Below are 18,453 nucleotides of genomic sequence, written 5' to 3' on the forward strand. Positions count from 1 at the left end.
CGAGCGTAGCGAGCGTTGAAATTCGTCGATTTCGATTCGTACGCTCGCGAGAACTCGAGTTCAAATTCGCTCGTACTTCATTGAGAGGCTTCGAATTTGAGACAGTCACTGAAAAATCAGTCGAACACACGCAGCTACGACCGTTTGATCGATTTCCTGGTTGCTCACAAGATATTGTCGCCATAGGAACGAAACGTTTGTGTGGCCAATGTCGGCACAGAAATCGTGGCGTACTTCCACGCAGTACCACGGAGATTATGGTTCACGATTCGGGAGTAACGACACGTTCGCGACTCGATTGAGCTGGTGGTGATCCAAAAAATGATCGAGACGCCGTGCATGTGCGCGGGGAAGGATGGAGGCGAGAAGAGGGAGGAGGAAATTTCTTTTGGTCCACGTACCGATGACGTTTATCGAACCTGCAATCTTCCGACACGATTTATGTACCCACGTAAGTCTAAATAATTTATCAGTCTGACATTTTTCATATTTAACGAGTCGACACGGTCTTAATTACGTGTTCGGCTCGATTCGTTACGTGTCGATAGATGTTTATCTAAAAATAAAAAACGATTCCACGGAGTTCGTTGAATTCGTTCGAAGATTGATTTCGCGTGTCGCGAAAACAACTCATTTCGCGGTAGACTACACGACGAGACGTTCCTCGTACTAAAACGATAACGTACTGCTATTAATAAGCCAGTGTTGACGATCTGTTCGTTTGTCGAAGTTTATCAGTAATACAGACATTTTTGCATATGTCGTTGGGACCCTTCACAAGATAGGCCTTGTTCGGAGTGTACGTGACTTCACTACTTCGATCGTCGCGACTCACGTTAAGCGATACGTTCATTTACTTCATTCGAAGAACATCGATTGCTTTCGATGATCGACGAATAAATTATTCCGACCGTTTCAGACTTTTATAGTCGATAACAAATTTTTTTACCTAAAAAACCGTCTGCTCGAAGCCTCGCGAAGCTTTATGGCACCATCGCGAGCGCCGTGTAGTTCCAGTGCTCGAAACAAACAGATACGATCACGCAGGAGAGTATCCTCCCGCGCGATACCTCGAATCAAGATCGCTAGCGACGATGCTGAATAAATGCCCGCTTTGAAGTACGAACGTGCGCTTACGAGCCGCGACAAAGAACGATTTCATAGAGGAACGCGAATCGAGCGCGTAACATCGCGTCGATGCGAAACATTCGTAGAACAAGAAACGTATCTCGTCCTCTCCTAAAGGTGTCCCTGGAAGCGATGAATTTAAACGTCGATACGACGAAACGGCCACTTTAACGAGCCGTTTGCTCGAATAAAGTCGAACTGGACACCGTGGCGCGAGCGTATCGGTCGGGGCGCACACAGAGGCTCCGTTAAGACGCGAGCAATTGCTGGGTCGCGCGTACTTAAAACGAGTAAAACGTGGAATTTCCACGGAATTGGACTACATCGAGCCGAGCGTTACAGCGTGCACGTAACGCGGCTGATATATTTGTCCAATGATATTTGCCGAACGGTAACCGCCGGTTTATCCGCTCGGCTGCCCGTTGCACTCCCGCTCAGTGAGCATCCAGCATCTGAGCACACCATGCGCTTCCTCGTGCTCGTTTATCTCCTCTTATCGGTCACCGCTGAAGACGTCAGCGCGGAGGAAGCGGACTGCCAAGTTTACAACCATCTCTACGTCTGTCTGGGCAACGGCGTGCTGCACAACGTCGCGTTCGAGGACGTGAACGCTGTGCAGACGATCGAGGACATCGAGCTACACCTGGAGGGACTGAACATCGTCGCCATAGCCAGGAACGCTTTCGTCGAGGTGGCCAATGCGTCCGCGCTCTACATCCGCGACAACCGCCTGTCCACCATCCTCAGACACTACTTCACTGGTCTCGATCAGTTGACCTATCTGGACCTGAAGAACAACTCGATCACTGAAATAGAGGACGGCGCGTTCTCGAAGTTGCGCAGCCTCGAAACGTTGCTGTTGGACTTCAACAACATCACCTCGTTTCGACCAGGAATCTGGAAGGGCCTCGTCGATCTTCGCGAGCTCTACGCGACGAACAACAGCGTCGCGTTGAAGAGGAACATGTTCAGAGGACTCAGGAGTTTGGAAACATTGGCCCTGGATTGCAACGAGATCGCGGAGGTGCCTGTCGGGGTGTTCAACGGGTTGCCTCACATCGATCTTCTCTACTTGTCGAGGAACAGAATCTCGTTCTTGCATCCCGAGGTGTTTCGCGGTCTCAGCGAGATCAACGAACTGGACCTGGGAAAGAACCGATTGAAGACGCTATCCGGTGGTATATTTCGACACCTGAGGAACTTGAATTCCCTGTGGCTGAACGGGAACCAAATCGTCATGCTGAAGAGGGACACCTTCGAGGGGCTGGAGAATCTGTTGCTTCTGTTCTTGAATAAGAACGAGCTTCGTTACGTGGACATGTCCGCATTCGCCAAGCTGAAGAACGTCACCATCGAGCCGGGTTTTAAGATCGCTGGGACGACGATGGACAATGTTTGCCACGTCCGTGGAAGATTTCGTTGCAGCAGCCTCGACGATCTGTTGCCTTACGAGTGCACGGAGATATAATGGTTTCGTTTATGGGGGTAGTTCACAGTGCGAACAGTGCCGTTTCGATACACGTTAGAAAACGCACCTGTAATCATTGTACCAGTGAGACTCGACTAGCACCGAAAAATTATCGAAATTCTGCTGTTACCTTCGAATTAATGCTCGACGCACTTTTGTACTTTTATATACGCATTCAGAACAAAAATATATATATATATTATCGCACATCGAGACAGACGATCGATACGGGGAGGACAATTTTATCCGATAAAAGTTATTTTTGCAGGGGTGTTCGGGGGATATCGACAGGACGAGAGTCCGCTTCCGCATCCTTGTTACAGGAGCACGTCGATGGATTACGGATGGTACGCACCGACGATACACACCGTGCCCACCACTTATTACCCGCGAAATACTTCTTTCAGCGAGAACCTGGCGCGCGGCGGAATGTATCGCAATCGTTCCCTCAATACGGAACTGGACAAAAGCATAGTTTAAATTTCCTTCTCTCGACTCGATTCGATCTGTCTATACTGTATCGACCATGCGCGCAATGTACTGTTACTCAATAAATTTTTACGATACGACACCTCGTGTCTTTGAAAGCGTCGAAGTTCAGAGATCAGTTGCGCACGGAGGAAAGCTGGTGAATGATTGAAACGGAAGATAGGATCGTGAGGTTGGCAACCAGTCAGAAGTATAATATTTTATTTTATTTGTTTTTTTTTTCTTCTTGTTATTATTATTACAGTTCAGCTTACGTATCGCAGTAATCGTATAACACCAGACTCTAACCGGACTCGTTCAGGATTATACACGGTGCCCTGAGAGCTCTAGCGCAAAATCGAAAGCAATTTCTCTCTCCGACTCTCGATTACGATTACTGAGATTATCGTTCACGTTCGCTAACGTTTGCCTTCGCTTACAGCTTCATTAGGATTTAATCATCAGGGTCTGAAAGTGTACTCTTTATTACTCGACTTCGGAAGTAATTGTAACATCTTATAATTTGAGTGCATGCCATTCGTCGACTACGCTGCTTAGTATGACCATCATAGTGGTATAATGGTAACTTCAACATATAATTTATATATATATATATATTTATATATTTATATATTTATAAATGTGTATACATAACACAATGAGACAGCTCAATTCGTCAAAGAGTTTTTCTTTTCTTTTTTTTTTTCTTTAATATTTCAATGTCTTAACAACCATAACGACCTCGAAAACGTTCGACGACGTTTCACAGTCCAATATGGCAATATTCCCGTTGGTATGCAAAGGATGAGTACATGATTCTAGTCGAAGAAACTCTGTTATGTACGTCCGTGTTTCCTACTAAACGGGACACGTCGAAAGTTTCACGGAGCCATCGCAAAGATAGCCCATGTCCGATACAGTGAAGTCAGTAATACCTTGTTCCATTCAAAAACACGAGACAGTTCGTCTCAGCCACGCGTTTAATTCGTTCTTCGTCTATTCCATTCTACGTCAACGTCCACGGTGCTTCGTTCAGAAATTTTCCATCTAACGTCATACTACTAAAACTCATTCGATGACCATCCGTGGAAAATCGCGAAGACGTTCGATCGATTGTAATCGAACGCAACGACGGAGGCGCACTCGACCCTTGATGAAAATTGAATCAAGGCCATGAAACGATCAGCGCGCGTCGTCTCATTCACCGCCGCGAGGAAGACACCTTCGATGCTCCGTGAAACAACCCGCTCGTTACCTCGAAGAACCCTGGAAAAGTCCATCTTGGAACAGTCGACGGCGAACGATCGATGAAAGGCGGTTCCCGTGACGTCCGCAGGGACTCGGATCCCGTCAGCGATCCTGGCGAGAGGGTGAGCGGATAACGAGCGGTCGACGTCCACCCAAAACCGATATCTCTTTACACATGCCCTCGCGTATCTATACAGAATCCTATACATTGTACTACCTCTTTCGTCTCTCGTATTCTCGATATATGTGCTGGCGCTTACTTGTTACGCTTACTTGGATTAATAGCTACGCCCGTTTACTTCGGTGATGGATCCTTAACAGCTAAAACGATGACAGATAGAACTCGCATTTTACTCGCATTTTTTTACTTAACCTCTTACCCTCCCTTTCTTCCTCATATACTCGGCGGTTAGATAAACGTGATAACTGGTCGTACGATCGGAGAATTTTCTTTAATAATCGTAAAGAGAGTTCGATTCGATCGGCGCGACGTGGACGCGATCTGTGCCAGGCGCGATCGCGATGATTCGTTGTCACTCGATGATCCCGCGATCGAGCACGCGCACTCGAGACGCGCGGTTCGTACGGCAACCTCGAGTGGCGTTGATCGCGAGGAACGAAGAAAAAGTAGCGAGCACGCCGCACGATCGACGTCGCGGCGCCTTTAGCGATCGGTTCGAGCGATCCAACGATCGAGCTCGCCGGCTCGCCCCTCCGGTTTCGAGTATCGAACGACGCGAGGCGAAGCGCTCGACGACCTCGACGATCGAACCGCGGATCGTTTTCTTGGGGGGGAAACTCTAATAAGTGATCTCGCGACGCATCTTCAGTTACGCGCGCCGCGAAAAGAGAACATCGAGATTTAACGACTAATGCTACTCTCTCACATTTTTGTCTCGTCCGAGAAGGTCGACCACGCGCGTGGCGCGTCACTCTACTCGTAATACCTTACAATTATATTGTCGTACAATTGATATCTGAATATCGACGCAACAGTGGCGCGTCCCGTGCCACGGTGCACCCGCGCGCGGGGGTTTTCGATGCTACGGGTGATCGAAAAGCCGCCCCCTTTGGCAGCTGTCCGCACCGGGACGTTCCATTTACATCCTCGTTAACTGTATTCGCTTCTCTCTGCGAGATATTTAATTAGCGTTCCGACCGATTTACAATTAATTAGACCTGAAACATCCTTACACCTTACAACGTCGTTCCCATATACGTCCCTAGAACAGTAAGACTGGTTCCTCTGTTGTTCGATCGGGGCGATAAGCTACAACTGCCGCGTATTACAATTATCATCTGTGTCTGTCTATATATATATATATATATATATTTTTATGTATATATGTATATTATGTCGTGTATATAGATTCGTGTACTGAGAGTACGAGTTGTCCAGTGATTATAGTACATGTGGCTAGCACTCATTGAAATCAAGGAGGTAACATACGGTTACATATATAGAGCCTACCGTACATAACTAGCCTACGATGATAATCTCACCTTAACGATTGTTACTGTTTCAAACGCTATCATTATCCTTACGGTTCGTTACACAGTGACATCGAGCGTAATTCATAATCAAAGGGACGAGCGTTCGCGTGCTCGAGACGCGAAACCGTGGGTACCCCGTGCCTCGTCCAGCCAGCTGGAATTCTCGCCAAGCGAGACGGCTGTTCGAACATTCGTACCATTCTACGATTCGTTGTAATAGTTTCTCGGTATAGTTTGGTGTTTCGTTTCGCGATTCGAACAGGATCATCGTGGGGGGGCGTGGAAACGAAGGAGAAGGATCGCTGGTCGGTCGAATCGAGTAAAGAATAGGGGTTGGATGGGACCAGGACGAGGGGGTGGATGATCAGAGCCGCGTCGAGGCGTGTACGCGCGTGCACGCGCCGCGGCGTGATCGTGGCTTCGACTCGAAGTCTGGCGAAAGGAAAATGTGAAAGGAAGGGAAAGCAACGAGGCACTAAATTGGCAGCGAACGCCATGGGCTGGGATCGCCGGCTCAAGCGACACGCGACCGAAGGTTTGCCCTCGATGCACAGATCGTCGAACGCTCCGCATGCTCGGCGAGATGATTAGAATTGTCACTTAAAGTATTTTAAGCGTGTACCCTAGGCTATTCGATCGAGTCGCGTTCCGCGGCTTCGTCGCGCGGTTCTCCGATGAGATCGATCCGGGACGAAGCCGCGAGACGACGACGATAACACAATTATTACACTATCGCGGCGTTTAGCAGCACATCGAGCCTGGTTTCTTCTGTTCTCGCGTATTCTTCTTCTTTTTTTTTTTTTACATTTTTTTCCTCCCTTTTCTCTGCTTCCTCTTTTTTTCATCTTCCTCTCTTTCGAGTTTTTGCGTTGGAGCTTACTTACACGATGTCGTTACCCAAGGCATCTAAAGTTAGTTCCACGAGGCTTAAAGTATCTCTATGAATGGTAAAGTCTTAATCGCTAACAACGGTATTTAGGTGACGCAAGGATTCCTAGATAGATTGGCTTAAGTTTTAACATTATTAAACGTTACAGACTGGATGGCGAAAAGCACCATTCAAAAATGAGACTCGCGAAATTACGAGGCGGTGCGAATCCCCGCGAACGGAACGAAGGATCAATCAGCTAATCGAGCTGCGCCTGAGCGCGGCTACGATTAAATGAAACGTGACGCGGACACGTAAATACGATTAAAAACTAACGGGAAGGTGTTGTAACAGGCTGCTCACTACATCACACGGGCACTAGAACGTATTACAAAGTCGTTGATCGAGGATTCTTACATGATCATGCAACGTGAAGGAATGTTTAACAACGTGAATTGTCTCTCTTGTCTATTTGGTGTTCTCTTCGATCTGATCATCTGTTCGATCCTAATGATTGACTAATTATCCTCGACGGGTCGAGGCTACCTTCTCGGTTGTCGTGCGCTACCAAACCAGCTCAAGCAGCTAGACTGAAGCTAAACTAAATCCGACCTCGTTACTAGGAGGGTGTACGCTAACGTAAAAAAAAGAAAAGAAAAAACCACTGATATGCTTGTAACAATTGACAATTGGCGATCCTCAATTATTGGATGACAAACATCTATACAAAAAACGTTGCGTAAAAAGTGTCCTTTCTCATTGTTACCGATGCAGATGATCGTATCCCGGTTCCGATTCAGCATTTTTTGTCTGCCCCTAGCTGGATAATCCCTACGATTTCTCCGGAGAAGCGTGCTTGCTAATGGCTAGTCGTCGATAGGTATCAAAGTCAATCGCCGTTGATTCGTCTAGGCTGCAACAACACGCGAACCCAACTGCCTCTTCTATGTTTGTTTCTTTTGTTTTTTTTTTCTTTTTTTTCCTATCCTACCTAGTGCTTAAACTTGCACCCCTGAGATATTCGTTATCTTTAACCGCGCGTCTACGTATCAGTACGGATTCTGTATCGGCTCGAATGCGTCCATCTTAACGAATCTTCGTTCTAGCCCTCGCGCTTCTCCGCGTAGCGTCGCGTCGCGTCGTGGCGTCAGCTCCGAAAGCTAATTCTCAGCAGCATTTCGTTCGCTTCGCAGAGCGTCTCTTTCTTCGTCCTCTTACGTTTCGAGTAACCAGCCCACCCGCAACGATTCGTCCAGGGTTCCGTTTGCGTCTTCAACCCCCACGAAACTTCTGCTCTCAGTTCTCTCGCGCGACTCTGTTCGAACTCTGCTCTTTCTCCCTCTCTCTCTCTCTCTCTCTTTCTCTCGCTCTCTACGGAACTACCCTCGCGATAGCGAAATTAACGTAAAGCGAATGCGAACGGAAGAGGAGAAGAAATGTCGCGACGTTCCGTGGTAACGCGGATGTCGACGAACGCAAGGGGCTCGCGTGTTCTTTTTTTTTTTTTTTTTTTGGTTATGGTTCCGATTGAAACCGACGCGTTCTCGTTCGCTGTTTGAATCATACTTTGGACGGCGTGCCTGCACTTTATCCACGATGTCGGAGGCGCGTGGCGAATCAATAAACAGCTCGCGTTCGGGGATGATGCATGCGAGTGAAAAAACGTGGTGCGCGCGTTCCTGGGGGGTGTATAAAAAGTACAAACAATAGGCTCACGGATGATCAAGTGCGATAGTGAAAAGTGTACGTGGCGACGATGCGTATCGGTTTTGCCTGGTGAATGGGTGAGAAACGTGGCGAGAAGGGCACTTAAGTATCAAGGCACATCGAAAACGAAACCGTTTGACGTCTATTACATAGAAATTAACTAGCGACCGTGGATTCCCGTTCGGTTCGTTTGCCGTGCGACCGGGCAATCTCACGTTCTAACTAAATCTAGACAATCAGGAGTATCGATCGAGATCTGGTTGTGCAATAGAGGATGGATTTAAAACTCTTCACGTCTTTTGCGTTTGCCGCTTATATACTCTTCGTGTATACTTATATATTCAGTATCGATGTAGCAGTGTGCAGAGAGAGAGTGTGGAAATGGATACGAGAGGAGGCGTTACTTTCCGTTTTACGATCCTACGCGTCTTCTACGTCACTGTGTGTTTCCTGCAACTAACGAAAGTGCGGGTGAAAATTAGCGTTTGCGTCTCCTCGGGTCAACGAAAGCCTCGTCGAAACGTGAAACCAGAAGGGAACAGAAGGTTAAACGGAAGAACTGAAGTCTCGTTCCTTTCAAAGCTGACACCACGAGGTCTGTATCTTCCACGTCGTGATACGTTTTAACAGCCCTTACGCTAAGGTAAATTGAGATCATTGGATAAAGACGTTTCGCTCTCTCTCTTCCCGCATTGACGACGTTCGATGGTTGCTTCCACAATTCCGGTTCCAAATCCTCGGCAAGTACCGAGCGAAAGAAGCGTCGATAAGAAAATGAGTTCGATCAGGCTTGGCGAGCCAACCGACGAGTATATTTGCAGATCATCGACAATTTGTTTGGTGTGCTTCGTAGTGTTCTTTTTTTTTTCTTTTTGCACGATCGCAAACAATCGCGAGTACCGAATGCCCATGCTTCTTAATCCTCGCGACAGCTAGCGACAGCTACCCTCTCGCTTCCCGCTCCTACGTTTCACGAACCCGTTTTTTTCTCTTTATTACACTTTGACTCGTATTTCTTCACTGGTAATGTTCTTAAAGCCTACGGAGCAACGAACATCTCTTTTTTCGCGAATTTTCAGCAACCCTTGCCAAGTCGCCTTCAGCAGCTTCGACATCATCGTTCAGCTTCCCGCTTCATTTACACCATACGACCCGCGAACGCGCGAAAATTTAGGAAAAAGAAACGGTTCGTTATCGGAATGCAGGACAGTTTTCAACATCGAGATGCTCACGGCTAATCGAGACGACGAATTTTGAACGATCCAAATCGAGATGCCGCCGGTCGCGTGGTACGCGTGACTTTTTTGCAGGCCGAAATCTAATTTCGAGATACGAGCCGGCGGCTTTGCGGAATAATTTTCGCTTTCCCTCCTCCACCTTTCACCACGAGTCCCGTTTGTCCGACCAAATGTTTGCGTTGCTCGCATGCACGATGTCAAACTACTGCCCGGTCTCGAAATCTTAATGACTATTTGTGCGCTTAAGATACAGACTCGTCGATCGAATGTTCTTAAACCAGCGTGGCGTACGTGCGTGGCGCCAGCGTTCGATCGGAAAGTCGTCTCTAGCCAAATGTTCAGTATAATGCCCGAATCTCCTCTTTTTTTGTTTTCCTCAATCATATTGAAATGACGTCGGCTTACAAATACTTTTTAATAATTTTACAAATATGTATTTTAGTGCAAGACTTCCATCGCCTGTCCAAAGATATTATTTCAATTCATCCATCGTCCTCCCTCCTTCCCTCTCTACGAACCCTCGCTCGCTTCCCTTCCCTTTTCACCACGCCTTTTAGACAAATGCTATAATCGAAAGTTAAGCCTAAAAAGTGGACGCCTGAAGTAAAGTCGGATGAGGAGATGACAGGGGCCTATTGGTTCCACTGTTGCCTGTTGGAATCGAAAAACCAAGTGGCTGCGTTCCCGTAAACGAGACGGGAGAGTATATGCAGAACGGATACGTCGATGGTAACGAAACATAACCGGACACTTGGAAAAGTATATTCATTTACACCGTTTAACCTGAGAGAATCTCTTTTTTCCCTAGCCACTATGTAAATGCTGAATACATTGAATACATAGAATCTACATTACGATTTTTACGTTTTTTTTTTTCTTATTTTTTTTCCTTAATATACACAAACGACCACGACTTTTCTCTTTTAAGTTCCCCGCAATTTTTTCTTCACCCTCCCCGTTATCGAAAATACGTAGCTAATACTCGAGTAGCAACTGATGCGTTAAACACACGCGGGATCGATTAACAATTAAGTACAAAGTAACGGGCAACGCGATTAGCCAACAATTCCAGAAGAATAAATTTCCGAGAGTTTCCATTTTGTCTTCGAACCTAATCGAACGCCAATGAAACGAGCAATGAACCGATTCGTTCGAAACGGAATGGTAACGAGTTACGTTTATGTTTATACACATCGCCGTGGACCGTTAGCAAAATTTACATCGTTACATCGCGCCCAGTGTGGGACGCTAGCGTCATTTAGATGAGCCTGATGATCTGCAAATATATCGAGATTGCGCTCCGCTCTGAATCAATCTTAACGATTCTATCGAACCGTGACACACGTCTGCCAAATATCTCCAACGAAACCTCCGTAACTGTGAAACTATCCATGCGTACCACCAATGAGAGAAGACGCGTCTAATAAAAAAAAAAGAAACAACATTCTTCGTTAACAAAGTGTGAACCAACTCATTTTCAATTTCAAGTACCTTCTTTTAGTTCGTTAACTCAAATGAAACGATACCAAGACGACCTCCTTTGCTCGAGTACTTTTACATTCTACGCGTTTACATGTCCCCAAAGATTCCTGCGAACGTTTTCCGAAGGTTCTTCATCGTGTCCTCGGTGTCTTCGCTCTGAGATTGACTGCCTTGTCTGTGGAAGGGTAGTCTCGATGTCGGTGCTTCCTCTTGGCGTCGACCAACCGACGGAGCACTGCTCACGGTGCTGGATTGCGATGCTGCGAACAGAATTCCATTGCGATTTCATCGCGAGACGGTACTTCCGTCGCGTATCATCGAACTCTCGATCGAATCGTTAATAAAGTACTCGTGCGCGCAATTCGCCGCGGTTCCATAAAGATACGAATGCACGCTCGAAAGCTACGACAGTGACAACTACTCGAACAATTTTACGGCCCGTTACCGGCCAATAACCGTAAACCAAATCGACGGTTTACGAACCTTGGGAATCGCGACGTTGCAGCTGGTGATGGCTGTCAGAGGTGGTTACGTCGCCCGCCATAGCAGTGGTCGACCCCGTGGAGCCTAAACTTCCTATGCTAGCCATGGAGCCCATGCTTCCGTGCGATCCTAAGGGAGCGATTGGTGCCGCTGCGCGATCTTCCACGGGGCTCGTCGCTTGACTCGCGCCAGACATCGAACCTCTCGATGTCGTTTTCGTTAACACGCTTGGAATTCGACAGCATGCCTGGATATCGAAAACGAAAACGTAGTTACTGGTTACGATTTGTCAAGTTTTCGCAGTTTCAATTTTGTTGCTTCTTTTTTTTTTGGTTTTACCTGCATTTTCGCGGTGACAAGGTCCGCGATGTGACGGCGATCTTCTTCCTGCGAGTCTCCCATCAACGACAACGCGCTATCGTTCACCTCGATAATGTACTCTCGACCGTCCTTCCCGACCAGCAGCTCGATCGCGCAGATATCCAATCCGCCGAACAATTGGGCCACGTGATCGACCCAGGCGCGATGTCTCTCGCTCACGGCTAATTGCTCCAACATCGCGGAACCGGTGTTCGACTTCCAGTTACCGCTTATGCTCTTCCGCCTGCGAGGGAACGTCGCTGATCACAGTCGCTAATCGAGCGATTCCCTATTCCTGTCCGGTTAATTACCGTCCAGCTTGTCAACGAGTCAAAGTGCATCACTCACATGAACGCCTTGTAGTTATTGCCGATCTTCTGCACGTGGACGTCGTATTTGGTGTCGACGTACGGCTCGGCGGTGCAGTAAGTGTTCGCCAGCGCGGCCAACGAGGCGAGATCTAGAAACTCTTGATTCGTCTCCGCGCGAGCTTTTCCCACACCGCCGTGGGCGTGTCCGAGTTTCACCACGACCGGATAACGAGATGCGCTCACCTGGAAAAAAGAACGATCCTCGTTACGAAGTTAAAAGCGAGATCCAGGTGACTCGAGTTTGCCTCCTTCGTCCCTCTCCGCGCGTTTCAGCCCGCAGTCTCGAGCGACTCATCGATCACGGACCATTTTATAATTCCGGTCACGCTCGATGCGTGCGTTTCGACGCAGTTTCCAGCCTGCCACCGGAATTGCCGCTCGCAGGATCGATTAAACAATGCACCCGTAGCCAACATTCCGTTCTAATCGGCGGGAACCAGTCCGATGGGACGCTCGCGGCAACGTCCCAAGCTGGTCTTCGATGATCGCGCACATTAACCGACATCTATGGACGAAGATCAAAGTCAGCCGATACGCGGACGGTTGATTAAGCGGTCCATGATATTCGCGTGGGCAGAGGGAGATTATTAAACGTTGATAATACGGCTGGTGACGTAGCATCCGGCGAACAACGAACGCCTTCCGATCGCTCGTGAAACGGATCCTCCGACTCTGCCCTCCCGCTGCCTAGCGCGAAACAAAATGTCCGCCACGGAAGTGAACAGTCTATCCGAGCGTTGGATACACATATTATACTCTCGAAACGAGCGAAAAGTACGGTCTATTCCAGTTCGAACGATTGGAAAGCTCGTAATCAAGGATCACTCGCGGCGCGTTCCACAACTTTCAGTCACGAATCTCAGCCGATTCCACGGTAATCAAGTTAAGAGAAAAGGGTAAAGGCTGCGCGCAGTGGAACGTGAACGTTCTCCCGGTGTTCCCGTTAGGGCAACAGATAACCACGGAATTTCTCGTTAATAGAGAGAAGTCGGAGCGGAGCTTAAATGGATAACCGCGGCGAACGTGAACCTTAATCTCTTTCACCGAGTCGAGTCGTCTCCACGAGGAATCCTTTCGTGCGACGTTCCATCGTCGATAGAGTCCATCGACGTTGAAAAGAGGAAGCGATCGTTGAACGTAGTCGGCTGGCGGAGGAGGCACGTCCGGCCACCGCGGACCGGCAGCGCTGATTCCAACGATGGACAGTGCTCAAACCGTATCGTACCCACGTGTTTATGCCGGCACGTGGGTGTCGCGAAAGTGCCTTCCTGAGCACCGCTGGACGCGTGTCCGTTCCCCCGTGGCAGTGAACACCAACGACGGGGATCAACGGCGAGGGACACGGAGATAAATCATTTATCGTGCCCGAGGGGACTTTCGAGGACTCCGGGGCAGACGTGCGCCAGGGTTGTCGCCTTCGATTTTCTTCGTCGTGCTTGGACGCGAACTAAAAATAATGCCCTGTCCACGTCCGTGGTACGAACGATCGTATATAACCAGACGGTGAGGAACTCGACTCGACTGATTTAACGAAATCCAAAATGGAGACGAGTAGCGCGGTGTAAATCGCAATTTGTTCGAGCGGTTCGATCGAATGGTAATTGCTGGCGCGAAGCTCCGCTTCGAATTTCGCCGGATCGAGCGGGGCGAGTCCCGCGCGCTCTCGTTTCGAAGGTAGAAGCCGAGCGTATCGATGCTGATATACGGACGCGTATAAAATCGGCTAAGCTGCGCGCCGTCCGCAATCTGCGCACGCTACCCCCATTTATTTCGTCGCCGTTGATACGACGATCCGCTTAGCTCCGTTCCCTATGCGTGCGCTGCTATCGTCACCGGTGATATAATTTTCGAGGGTAACGAACGAGAGTGGCGATGATCGTAACCGCCTCGGTGAACCAGTCCCGGGGCTCGAAAGCTATCGAGTCGCGCCGCTGAATCGAACGTCGCCGGAACCGAATCCGTGTATATTTTCCCGCAATTTTAAATAGAATGGACGGCCAGGCACGTGGTAGGGTAACGTAAGAAGCGTTGTTTATCGAACGGGTGATACGGTCGATCTGTTCAGCGTTCGCTGCCGTCCCAGAGACAGAAACTTTACCGATCCGCGACGCGCCTCTTGGTCTCGCGCAAAAGGTGAACGACGAAAGAGGAGAGTAGAGAGAGAGAGAGAGGGAAAAAAAAAGAAGAAGAACGGACGTATTAAATGATAGCAATCGTGAACGAAACGGTGATGAGCGGAACCCCCGCGACCTCCGTTTTTGGCGAACAAGGAAGAAAGGAAAGGGAGAGGGTGGGTCCGGCGGAGGAAAAAATGTAGATCGTCGGTGCAGGAAAGGGAGCGAGGGAGAGGAGAGAGACGGAGGACTGTGGGTGGCCGGCAGGAGACGCGAAACGCGCAAGGTATATACCGACTCGGAAGTGGGGGATGAGAGCGGCAAGTTGAGAAGGGGGAGATCTTTGATGGGAGGGAGAAACGACGGTGGATCGCGTGGACAGAGACGGTCGGAACGATAATGAAAACGCGCGACAGAGATACCGGGCGAGAAGGCACCCGGGAGATAGGTAGGAAGAAAGGTAGAGGAGCGAGCAAGGACGCGTGGAAAGCAGACGAGGAGGGAACGAGAAAGCGGAAGAAGGGTAGGAGGAGAGCGGGATAAGCGAAAGAAATGAGAGGGAGGCGGGAGAGGGAATAGCTATGAAAAAAAAAGATCATTCGGTCGGTAAGAGGGAAAAGGAGCGCTGCGTCGAGGACGGAGAGGGACGGAGCGCGAGTTGGTAAGCGTGAGGGAGCGAGAGAGGGGAAGAGAGAGAGAGAGAGAAAGGTAAAAGTCAGAAATGGGGACAGAGACGGAGGACAGGTATGATTGAGCGGGAGCGAGGAGGACGGACAGGTAGGTGAAAAAGGGAGAGAGGGGACGAGGGAAAGAGAGAGAGAGAGAGAGAAAGAGAGAGAGAGAGAGACAGAATCAGCAGCGAGATCGACGTAAGAACGTAGGAAGGAACGAGAGGCTCCCGTGTCGTTCGCGCTTGCATTGCTTTTCGAAGCTCGCGCGCGAACGGTCCGCTTCTTCGCGCGCGCATATACATACGTGCGCGCCGCGCGATAAACACACGTGAAAATCCAGTCGCTCCTCTCTCTCTCTGCCGTCGATGGTATATCTGCTGAGACAGTTCGCCGGCTCGTGATACTCGTTCGTTACATCGGCGCGAATAAAAGCGGTCGATTATCGGCCGCGTCCCGGTCTCGTCTCGTCTCGTCTCGTCTCGTCCCGTCTCGGTTTGTGTTCGATCGCCGTTTCCGCGGCACGGGGAACTGGAACGTGGTGCACGCGATTCGAGTCACGCGGAACACGCCGGCTCGCGGAGGGGCAGTCGGTTCATCGGAGATCTATCGGCTGCGTCGATCCCCGTCGACGTAAGCAATCCTCGAGTGCCGTTTCTCGCTGTTTCGCGTAGAATGCCCGCGCGTCTTCGAGGTCAAGGAGAGAATAACGGAGAGAAAAGTAGAGTGCAAGTAAACTGTGCGAGCGGAACCCGAGGGAGCGGAGGATCCAGCGCAGGGTCACGAGGAAAGGTACCAACCAGCGTGCATGTCTCTGTGCTACGAGCCGCTTCTTTTCGACTATTGTACACGCGCGATCGTTTCCGTGGCCCCTGTATCGATCATCGTGCATCGTCGTGCATCCCGGTACTACCAATTAAAATCGTCGTAGCCCCTCGCTGTTGCATCGCTCCGCTCGTGACATTGTTACGAATATCCGTTTTGGATAACTCACGGGGGATCGTTGGTCGAATGTTGAATCGCGATCACGGTTATCCACGGGATATCGATATTTATTTCGATGTTCGACGTTGCGATAGAAAGTTACGAGCGAAGAGAGACCGGTTTCGTATACAAAAAGCGATTTTGCATATTTATGGTTTTCGCATAAAGAGGACGGACGTGAAATACTCCGAAGACAAATTGATCGAGTTCGTTCTCTGTTACATTTTGTACCCCCGTCGTTGGTGGACGATGATTAGCCCAGAAATTTACAGAAGCCGAATAATCCTCGGCGGAGTTGATTAATTTAGCTTCCGCGTGGCTCGCATCCGTCCCCCTTTACAAACCAAAGTCACGAGCGTGCACTTTCAACGGGGAACTCTGATTAATGCCTTTTTCCGTCCCCAACTGCTACGCTACGACGATAACGCGGTGTTCCAAAGCTAAATTAAACTTTCGAGTAAATATTGGTAACCGAGAAATTTTTATCTCGATAATTATCTGATTACAGTTTACACTCGATGCGTAAACTTCCACGATTTATCAAATCGTACGCTCGTGTGTATTTGGCACAAGAAGTGTATCGATTATCAGTGACAGGCGTGAGTGGACCCCTGAACGGATGATTTCTCGAAAAACACTAAAACCTACTTTATCGAGTAACGACGTCTGCGCGTTTATAATTCATTTAAGCGCCGTTGCGAGTCCCAATTATCGTCTAACACACCGGGGGGTCCACCGCGAGCATTTGAAACATCAATAAAACCCCGTTCGAGTGGATTTATGAAATTGGTGTACAGATAACGTACTTTCGAAGTGCTGCACTTGGACTCCATTCCGCGGGGAGTCGCGTCTGACGCTTTATTGAACTAGCAATTAAAGCGATGACATCACACTCGCTCGCGAGCCAAAATAAACTTGCGCTAATCGCGCAACGAGGAAACGCGGAGCCGTGCATCTGCACGTATTATCGTTCCTAAGTCGAGCGTGAACGATCGATCCGATCGAGTCGAAACGATCGGGTCCAGAGCCTGGTGAACGATTTTAGCGATGATGGGTGAAAGCTGGCTCGATTTACGCTTTCGAGGTATATTGTTGGTAAACGCCGCGAATATCGCCAGCGCTAGTTGTAAATAAGACGATAAATCTAACCTGGGCAACATAAACGCGGTGCATAGGATCGTTTATGTTCGCTCTCGAACCATGTTGGATAAAACTGTACGCGAAGACATTCGAGGCGCGAAGTGCCACGGTTGAAACACGAGAATCCGCGCGAGCCCCTCGATGAACACGTACGAAGACGTTTACGATCGTTTCATTATGCTAATTCCATCATCGAGCGTCTATTATGTCCTGATACGCACCCGTGGCGAACGCGTCCTGACCGAAAATAAAGGAGCCACCGATACCTGACGTTTCTCCGCTACCGTACGCGGATAAAAGTTCGAACCCCTCCTCCCTCTTCGCGTTACGTTCTATCATCGTTATGCACTTCAAGCGACAGCTCGCGATATGAATAATTCATGATACTAATTAGTCCAGGTTCGATCTATCGTGTCAGGCGGTGCCGATCATCGTCTCCCTTTGCTGGCAGCTTTGCCGATTCCGATAACGCCGAGCAACACCGCGGAAAAGAGAAACGCGAAATGTTGTTTACCAACCGAACGAGAAATTAATTAGCTGTATCGACGAGAGCTACTGAAGGAGCGTACCGAAGATCACGGGCGAAAATTGCGTTCGTTGCCATGGTGGCGAAACGCTATGGTAATCGCGATGCCTCGTCGTGACGAGAATAAATTTTGTCCGCGTCGTGGAACATCATAATCTGGGGAGAAGTTTCTCTGAGCCACGATAGCGAAACGAAGAATAACGTCGATGTTTCTAGCAAAGAGAGAGAGAGAGAGTAATCTGGTACGAAGTTTCTTAACGTAACGAAGCTAATGAAGTGCTGCGTAGTGATGTCGCGGTTCCGCAGTCGATCGCTGTCAACACGGCGGCATAATCGAATTAGAGAAAACGGTACTCGGCTTTCGACCAGTACGCGTACACACATTTTAATCCATCCCGCTTTATTATTCCCAACACGCGCTGGACAAAGGTTTAAACGGCATTCCGTATTTATGCTTTCGGTCTGGTACATTCTGGTACAGTCTGGTATTTCGTGTAAATAAATTCTCTCGTTAGCGGTGTCCACTTTTTCACGGTGGTACGCTCGCTGGGAAAACTCCGCTCGCTGTCACCCCGTTTATTTTTTCCTCGACCACGCGGAACATACCTTATTAGGCACGGAACGTTCCACGCTGGACGATTTATGCGATCTTGAGCAACGCGTACTACACGAGCTCCTCGAGTTAAAAAAAAAAAAAAGAAAAAAA

General features: G+C 48.9%; 4 protein-coding genes across 7 annotated transcripts in view; 3 read left to right on the plus strand and 1 right to left on the minus strand.

Moving 5' to 3' along the window:
- Positions 1 to 18,453, plus strand: part of Timp (Tissue inhibitor of metalloproteases) — a 43,668-nt gene that overhangs the window by 5,891 nt on the left and 19,324 nt on the right. Inside the window, exon 1 of one of the 2 annotated variants that reach the window (XM_076898447.1) lies at positions 15,341 to 15,889. The exons of the other annotated variant lie outside the window; for it this stretch is intronic. Within the exon in view, the coding sequence (XP_076754562.1) occupies positions 15,773 to 15,889 (117 nt within the window). The 5' untranslated portion in view covers positions 15,341 to 15,772. Of the gene's footprint in view, positions 1 to 15,340; positions 15,890 to 18,453 lie in introns of those variants that run through there. 2 annotated transcript variants of the gene reach the window in all.
- LOC143425166 (piercer of microtubule wall 1 protein-like) lies at positions 268 to 3,159 on the plus strand. 2 transcript variants are annotated; one of them, XM_076897726.1, is made up of 3 exons: positions 268 to 451; positions 2,865 to 2,943; positions 3,004 to 3,159. In XM_076897726.1, exons 1-3 carry the CDS (start codon positions 322 to 324, stop codon positions 3,074 to 3,076), a joined length of 282 nt encoding a protein of 93 aa, XP_076753841.1. In that variant the 5' UTR covers positions 268 to 321; the 3' UTR covers positions 3,077 to 3,159. The 2 variants fall into 2 exon arrangements, with proteins under 2 accessions (XP_076753841.1, XP_076753840.1); XM_076897725.1 differs by having other exon boundaries at positions 2,865 to 3,159.
- Positions 1,428 to 2,645, plus strand: LOC143425165 (uncharacterized). Its single transcript, XM_076897724.1, has one exon. The coding sequence runs from the start codon at positions 1,592 to 1,594 to the stop codon at positions 2,594 to 2,596; it is 1,005 nt and encodes a 334-aa protein (XP_076753839.1). The 5' UTR covers positions 1,428 to 1,591; the 3' UTR covers positions 2,597 to 2,645.
- The window catches only part of Syn (synapsin), a 34,439-nt gene continuing 27,100 nt past the window's right edge, over positions 11,115 to 18,453 (minus strand). For both annotated transcript variants that reach the window (XM_076898424.1, XM_076898425.1), the window contains exons 7-10: positions 12,293 to 12,498; positions 11,924 to 12,188; positions 11,585 to 11,831; positions 11,115 to 11,361 (exon numbers count right to left, since the gene is read on the minus strand). In XM_076898424.1, coding sequence (XP_076754539.1) covers positions 11,189 to 11,361; positions 11,585 to 11,831; positions 11,924 to 12,188; positions 12,293 to 12,498 — 891 coding nt within the window. In that variant the 3' untranslated portion in view covers positions 11,115 to 11,188. The remainder of the gene's footprint in view (positions 11,362 to 11,584; positions 11,832 to 11,923; positions 12,189 to 12,292; positions 12,499 to 18,453) is intronic.

Source organism: Xylocopa sonorina, chromosome 7 (assembly GCF_050948175.1).
Source record: "Xylocopa sonorina isolate GNS202 chromosome 7, iyXylSono1_principal, whole genome shotgun sequence".
NCBI classification, from domain to species: domain Eukaryota; kingdom Metazoa; phylum Arthropoda; class Insecta; order Hymenoptera; family Apidae; genus Xylocopa; species Xylocopa sonorina.